General features: G+C 41.7%; 1 protein-coding gene across 1 annotated transcript; it reads right to left on the reverse strand.

Moving 5' to 3' along the window:
• Positions 1-2040: 2040 nt before the first annotated feature.
• Positions 2041-4406, reverse strand: LOC104439036 (receptor-like protein kinase 5). Its single transcript, XM_018870014.2, is given in 3 exon segments — positions 2041-2387; positions 2501-3766; positions 3769-4406. Coding segments are annotated over 3 exon segments (2241 nt in total). The 5' UTR covers positions 4397-4406.
• Between the last annotated feature and the right edge of the window lie 4147 nt (positions 4407-8553).

Genomic DNA, 8553 nt, shown 5'->3' on the forward strand with positions numbered 1-8553 from the left:
ACAATCCACATATGTAGAATATAATAATAAATGATTGGAAGAACACATCAAAAAACTGGTTATCAAAATTCACCAAACCCAACCTATGTTTCTGTGTTGGAGCACCTCACGAATCCACTAGATTTCGAGGAAAGTAGGGATATAATGATAATCTTCTCTTAACATCAATAAATAAAGAGTTTAAGAACACTCAGGAAGAGAAACTCACTTTTCTTCTCTATTTTTATTTTCTCTCTATTTTCTTCTCAGCCACTTCAGCTTTTGCCTACCAATGGCTAATATATAAGGTGTAGCTTTTCACATAAAAACAAAATGAAGAGAAAATACCAACAAAAAAAAAAAAAGCCCTTAAAAAAATTTGACTTCACCTGCCAACTGGGTCGAGGCCAACATCACGCCTAAAAAACCTTAGCACTGTTAGAAAATAGTAAAATTGATTTTGTGTTTTGATTAGCTTATTTGTCTTTTAATTGTTTTTGGCTAAGTGTGTGAAAGCAAGAGTTAGTAGGTTTGTAAAAAGCCAAAGAAAAGTGGGCTGGCAGCGTCACTTCGTAAACCGCCAAAGGAGAGAATTCTTGAAGAAGCCACAAGCGGATTAAAAAAAAAAAAAAAGAATGGGCACATATTAAAATAATATTATACTTGTTGCTGGAGTCTTCAAGAGCAGGAAGAAAGCTTCAACTTCGTAAATTTGAACGTGAAGGAAAAGTTTCAGCCCACAATCGTTGACTCCTTAGCCAAGAAGAAAAGTTCAACTTCAACTCTTGCACGTTGAAGATAATGGCGGTGAAGATGCTTATAAATATAGGGTTATGTTAGTTTATTTAGTGTGTGAGAGAGGGAGATAGCTTCAGAAGCATATAGAAAGCTAGAGAGAGAGAGTTTTAAGCTTAGCAAAGTTTGTGTGTACTCCATTAAGCCTTTGAAGGCATATTGTGTAATATATTCTCTCTTTGTGTGTTTATACTCTCTCCCTCCAAATCCTTTTGGTTCCAACAAGCACATCAAGCATATTATTCAGGATATGTTAAAATTTCTCTGTAAAAGATTTTAGACTCTAGATTGGCCTAGTTGGCTTGCTTGGACTCAAAAAGAAAATGGGATATTATTATGTACTCCGCCTAATGTTAACCTACATGATTTAACAATTCATATGGATTGACCTAATATAAATTGAAAGTGCTAAAAATTTTGAAGAAAACAACTTGTCCCGATCCGCCCAATTTGTACTTTCGGGACCAAGAGATCTAAATCGCAATCAACTCTATTTTCTGCTTAATACATCGCATTTTGTTAATTATTATTATTATTAGGATAAAAAATTGATACATACCTCTAAATAATAATGTTATTAATATAAGACTTGCTCTATTTTCACGCTTTAAATGGTTATGACATATCTGAATTTATTGAGTTGATGGAAATAACCTTCAGAGAACCAATCGATCTGAATCATGAGGTGGAAAGACCGAAAGCTGTCATTTATGAGTATACAAGATTGTCCGTATCAATCAAAACAATATTGTCTTATTCCACCGCCACATGCCATTTTCTTTTTGTCTTTATACAAACATCATTTCCTCTCTAAGCTGAATTCTATGAGGGATTATTCATAGTAAGTTTGAACCTTGTAAGCAATATTTGTTAATTAACATCTCTCTAGATTGAATCGAAGTCTTACATCACATTACAAAAATGATTGATCTCCAATAAGAACCGATTTGAATTGAGGTAAAGCGAATACGAAGTGCCAAATCTTCACCAACCATAGACCCTTCATTGCCACCTTATTCAAATAATCACATTCAAGATAACATCCAATACATAAAACCCCAGATGGGTAATTTGTGATATAAAAGCACCCGCTTTGCATCTGCTGAATCAGAAAATAGATTTCCAGAAGTTGGGAATCCAAATCACTTCACAAAGCTTCTGCAACTATCTTTAGTGCTAAGAGTCAGTAAGTGTTGCACCTGAGAAGGCGACGAGTGCTCTGCGGCATTTCATCGTGCTCAGGATTTCGGAGGAGGTGGGTGACGTCTAAGTTATGGCGGATGTCTGCTCGACAACGTCAAGCGGATCACTACATTTGAGCAGCGCTTGCACTACCTTCTTCATTGGAGGCCTCTTGGAAGGACGCTTCACGGTGCAAGAGATCCCGAGCTTAAAGACATTGCTTATTTCACCTAGGAACGAGTAATGGTTGATCTCCTCATCTATCGCATCAGCTATCGCCTTGCCATCTAGGATGTGACGCCATGCCCAATCGACGAGGCACATGTCTTCATCCCCGCCTTTGGCCTCCCTCCCGGTGGTCAGTTCCAAGAGAATGACCCCGAAGCTATAAACATCGATCTTCTCATTAACTTTTGTTGTGTGAGCATACTCTGTTATTCAACAAGGAAAAGGCAATACAAATGTAAATATTCTTGCTGGTACGATATTGACGAACGTGAGCTCGCATAGGTGAGATGGACTCATGTCAAGCGTATAGACAAACCTGGTGCAAGATAGCCGGCAGAGCCTGCAACTCCTGTGAGCGTGACAGCTTCTCCATTCTTGGCCAACATTCTTGCAAGGCCGAAGTCAGCAATTTTTGCGTTGAACTCGGAGTCTAAAAGAATGTTGCTTGATTTCACGTCTCGGTGGATGATGGGTGATGAACAATCATGATGCATATAGCAAAGTCCTTTAGCTGCTCCGAGCGCAATCTGCAACCTTTTGGGCCAATCCAAGATCATATTGTCGGCAACACCCGAGATGGGCGACAATCTTTTCTTCTTGTGAAGCCAATGGTCCAAGCTGCTATTTTCCATGTACTCATACACTAGGAGTTTCGAGTTCTCGCAAGAAATACAGCATAACAATTTGACAATGTGCCGATGCTTAATGTTCCCAAGTATCCCCACTTCTGCTGCGAATTGCTTTTCCAGCTTCTCATTTAACTTTTGGTTATTCGAAATCCTTTTCACAGCGACAGCATCACCAGAAGGATTCACAATAATGCGATATACTTTTCCTGATCCACCACTTCCAATCACATTAGGCTCCTTCAATCCCGACAGAATATTTGATTCCGTAAAATTCAAACTTTGGAATGGAGTCAGTATTGGAGTTGAATCGAACTGGCCCTTGTTCTTTCTGGAAGCTCTGATCAGGAATAGCACCACCAACAAAACACATATCACCGCCCCAATGGCCAAGATCACGATCAAGGTGAGATTGGTCTTGCTCGATCTACGGGATTGGGTGTTGCAGACATTGATCCTCATGAACGAATTGGATGCACAGAGGCCGGGATTGTTCAGGAAACTGGCGTCATATGCGGCGTTCTCTAACTTGGCTGGGATTGGTCCACTGAGGCGATTGGATGATAAATTCAGACGATTCAGATTCGGTTGGCCGAATTCAGGAGGAATCAAGCCGGACAGTTGGTTGTCAGACAGGTCCAACTGCGTGAGCACAGGCAGAAGACCGATTTTTCTGGGAATCGGTCCCGAGATCTTATTGTGACTAAGATCCAGAGTGTTCAAGGATTTCCATGAAACGATGTCTGTGGGAAGATTCCCGGAGAGCTTGTTCTGACCGAGCAAAAGCGTCGTCAGAGAAGGAAGCACGGTCAATTCAGCTGGAACCGTGCCACTGAGGAGGTTATTACTAGCATCAAACACCACCAAGTTCCTCCACAAAGACACCGTGCTCGGAATCTTGCCGAAGAATTTGTTGTTGCTCATCTCGATCCGAGTGAGGTTTGGGGACAGCTCCTGGGAAGCTCGCCAGTTAATCCATTACCACTCAAGAGCAAAGCCATCAAGTTCCGCAGCATCCAGAGTCCTCCAGGCACATTGCCTGTGAACCCATTGTTGTTCAACATCACTTCGAGCAAAGTACTGCAATTTCCAAGTGACTCTGGCAACTCCCCGCTGAGATTGTTGTCCATGGCGGCCAACCCAAACAGCGTGCCCCCATGGCACAGATGTTCTGGAAATGCACCGGTCAAGTTGTTGAAGGCCACTTCGAATCTTCTGAGCGGGGAAAACTTGCCAAAGTCCGGGGGAATCGTGCCCGATATATTGTTGTTGGACAGCTTGATATCAGACAAAGCGGGAAGACTCGCGATAACTTCCGGGATTCCACCAGACAATTGATTGAACTCTAAATTCAAGCTGTATAGATTCTTGAGCTGTCCAAAAACTTCAGGTATGTTCCCCATCAAATTATTTAAAGACAGATCGATCACGCTCAGGTTTGCGGCACTGACTGCCTGAGGGATCGACCCGGACACATTAGTCTCGTACACGTACAACTCGCTCAAGCTTCTCAGAGCAAAAATGCTGGCCGGGATCTCTCCTGTCAGTGGATTCTTCCCCAAATCCAAGTGCTCAAGAGCCTCCATATCGCTGACTGTCTCCGGATTCCACCATAAAGGTTTGTCTGCGGCATTGAGAAGAACCGCAGCTTCTTCAGGACAGTGAAGTTCTGCAGTAGCTGTGATGGCACGAACTTGTTGTACTCGAGCCTCAGTTCTTCGAGATCAGAGAGGCCAAAAATCTCTTCAGGGTATGTGCCATTGTACTCAGACATGTAAAGGTGAAGGATCCTCAGCCTCTGCAGCCTCGCTACCGATGCCGGGACGTCGAACGAGAAGCTGTTGTCGGCAAGAATCAGGACCTGAAGATTGGCCATGCGATTGATTTCGGAAGGAATAGGACCTTCAAAGTGATTCTCGGACAGGTCGAGGTACACGAGCTTGGAACAGTTGTAGAGAACAGTGGGAAACTCTCCAGTAATATTGTTGTAGGAGAGATCGAGCTTGGTCAGATTCTTGAGGTCGCAGATGAATGGGGGGGATCGAATAATTTATGCTCAGGTTGGTAAGATTGAGCTCGGTAATCGAGCCTTCTTGGCATTTGATCTCGGGCCATGCGCAGTGGGAGGATGAATTGGAGGCCACCCAGTGGTCGAGGGACGATGGTTCTTGCCAGGATTGCCTGAGCTTCAACAGCACTTGCAGTTCTTGATCTTGGATTTGAGATTCTGCAGCGTGGGAGAGGAAGCAGAGGAAGACGACACAGGGGATGTAGGAGAAGAAGGGGAAGAAGAAGCGAATATGAGGAGGTGATGAGGTTAGTCTCGGCATAATTGAAGGTTGTCCAGAGCTTTTCTGGTTAAAGAGAGACTCTCCAGTGTCGGAGCTTGAGATCTATCAGCTCAAAAAATAAGCGAAACGTGTCGGTTTGCTTTTGTTTATTGCTCTGCAGAACCCCCTGCGGTTTTTAACCTCGTGCCAAAATCCTGAAATTTGGAACACATGCATCTTACATTTGAGTCCTCACATTCATGAATTTTGAGACCTATATCAGCCCACCCTTTTTCATTTCAAAATAATTAAAGAAAACAAAAGAAAAGAAAGAATAGTTAAAGAACAATAACCATTCAATGTAAGCTGTCAAATCAACGAGAGGTTGCGAACAAATTCCAAAGTTTAGCGAGTATCGTTCGGTTGAATTTCTGTAGCGTCATTCGACATCTAAATTTCTTAAAGGTAAGTGAGAAGAAATCATGAGAAATCAGTACCGAGTCCCTTAAAAAAAAAACACGAGTATCCATGTAACGATTGCATTGTAATTAAATTTGAAAGTCACATCATTTGCAAATGAAGTATGATTTTAGGACCAATGTGGGCCACCATAGAGTGCAAATGATAACGTTTCTATTTCCGAGAACAATTTTTATTTGGAAATTTTTTTTTTTTTGTTCACTAGACAAGTTTCTAAGCAAAATAATGTGTTTGATAATTATACAAAATTTCTATTTTTGAAATAGAAATGCGTTTGGTACTACCTCCAAATTTTTTTTGGGCTTAAGAAGTACCATCACATAGGACTACGTGACTTAGAATTTCTTTTAATTTTTTAACACACACACACACACACACACACACATATATATACACACATATATATATATATATATATTCTTTTTTTTTCTTTTTCTTTTCTTCTTCTTTCTCTAGCTGGTTGTTGGCCTTGGTTATGGCCGACTATTGATCAGCCAAACAAGAGCCAGCAAGGTCGCCTCAAGTCTTGCCGTGGCTAGGTGAGGCTACATCAATCTCACGTCGGCTAGGTGAGGCTTGGGGTGACCTCATCCAGCTAGATGCCGGTCAACTAAGGGAAGAAGAGGAGGAAGAGAAAAAGAAAGAAAATATGTGATAGCTTGAATTTTCATATTTCGTTTTCGATTAAATAAATCGAGTCTTTCATCGACGTGCCTATAGTGCTATTCTCTAAGCTGATCACTTATGAGATAACTAAACTATTTTAGGAAACCATTAAGAGATTTTAATATAATAGACTTGAGAATTCGACTAGGAATTGATTTCTCGACCATGTTAATCTGCAAGGGTCATTATGGCACTGTCGAAATTGATCAGAGATCAGAGATAGGTCGATTCGACTGAGATATGTGATCAAAGTGTTGGTGATTTCACGTGATTGCAAAATTCTTGTCGATCGACATTAGACTGATTTTTCAATTGTTTTGGTACCCGGTGCCTGTAATTGAAACATCGAGATTTTTACGATAATTGATGATTTCCATGTGTCGAAGATGTACAGTGTGACTCAAGATAAATCGATCACGGGTCAATTGTACCAAAAATTCCTAAAAATTACCCGATAGATTAGGTCACACTAAAATCGTATCGGATTGAAATTAATCGTGAATTTAAACCCAATTTCAGAAATTGAAAGTTCTATCATGTCACGATCTATTTTAGGAATGTCGACTCATCATCCGAAGGAATTTTCGGAAATTCTGAGATTTTTACGGAAAATCGTTTTGGACGATTTGGAAATTAACGGAAATTCGAACGGGTTGAATTGAAGGGAAATTTGACTTCCAAGCCGAGTCTTTGGGTGTTGGGGACTTGCAGAAAATTGTACGGAATTTTTCTTCATCGAAATTGGACCCTGATTTGTAGAATTGAGTGAGGAAATTGAAGTTTATATGGTGAAATTCGGAATTTTGGCAAGGGGTTGCAATTTTGACATTTAAATTGGCTCAATTGTGGAATATTCTTGTTGGAAAGTAAGGGGGGGACAAGCATTAAATTGAATGGCTAAAGTTCTTGACTTTTGGCCCCTTCTGTGACTTCTCCAATGCCGACTAGCTGCTCTCCATTTTCTTCGCCATTCCTATCTTCTTCGCGACTTCGACCTTCTGATTTTGCTTTGCTTTCATTTCCTTTTCGTCGATGTAGCCAGCCTCATTTCCTCTCTACGTTTTCCCCTCTATGCACCGAGTTTCCTTCCCCAATCGCTGCCACCTGCCCACCATCTTCGATCAACCTTCTAGCATTGAAGACCACCTGCCTTCTCCAGCAAGCGAGCGCTCCTACCACTCCATGCCAACACTCGTTCCACCATCTCTTGTCCTCCATTGAAAGAACCGTTCGCAGCTTTCAATGCCATCGAAGCCCGAGGCCCACGATCGACCAACCTACAGCCTAGCGTCTCCACCGAAATTTCTGCTTCATTCCCCGTGTCTTCTTCCCACTCGGTCATTTTTCAGCATCAACGATTGAGGAAAACCTTGTTGCTAGCTCGTCTTCTCCAGCGTCAACGACCGGAGTAGCTTCTGTTTTGCTGTGGCCTTTGCTATTTCTTTCTTTAGCCTAGTTGAAGCCCAAGTCTAGCCCACTCGGAACAAGCTCAACCTGTGAGCTTTAGTCCCTCGGGTCCTTACTACTTCTCTCGCCTGGCCCAGCTCAGCCAACCTATTCCCAGTTCAGTTGAAGCCCTCAATTCAGCCTTGGTTTAGCCCAATTTTGGGCCCGATTCAGCAGCCCACAAAATTTTCTTGTTTAGCCCACACAATTTTGACCAGCCCATCTTGAAGCCAGATCAAGCCCAGCCCAGCAATTTGAAGCCCAAGCGAGATCAGCCCAATCTTGAGGCCCGTGAAGCAGCGCAAGCCCGAAGCCAAGCCCAGCATTTACTGTCGACTTGCCAGGCCTTTGGGCCCGGTTTAAGTGTCCGCCGACGCCGCCGAAAATTCGGACTTCAGTCGCCGTTGCATCGTTATCGCGGCGATCCGGTCTTCGCATTAAACCAGTGAGTTTAACTCACTAATTTTTGTTTATTATGTTAATTATGCTTAGGGGTTGATTAGTTTAGGCTAAGATGGATTTAAGTGGTTAGATTAGATTAAATTAGTTAATTTAATTATTTACCGATGTATGTTAGGTTGATAGTTAGTGCAATTAGAGCCTAAACAAGCTCTAGTATTTAACTAGAGTGGTTCGGTAATTTTCCATACCCATCTTGGCTTCCAATTAGGCTTTTCCGAGCCTAAGTCTATTTATTGGTATTTATTTATTAATTTTCATAATTATTTATTTATTTATTTATTTTTCGAAATTCAACCAGATGGCTAGCGACCAAAATTTCGTGCTGATTGCAGTGGTGATTTCTGTTTATTTAATTGAGTACCGGTTGGTGAAATTGAGCGTGATTAGTGAATATAGGGAAATATCCAAAAATTGAGAAA

The sequence above is a fragment of the Eucalyptus grandis genome, chromosome 3 (assembly GCF_016545825.1).
Source record: "Eucalyptus grandis isolate ANBG69807.140 chromosome 3, ASM1654582v1, whole genome shotgun sequence".
Classification (NCBI taxonomy): domain Eukaryota; kingdom Viridiplantae; phylum Streptophyta; class Magnoliopsida; order Myrtales; family Myrtaceae; genus Eucalyptus; species Eucalyptus grandis.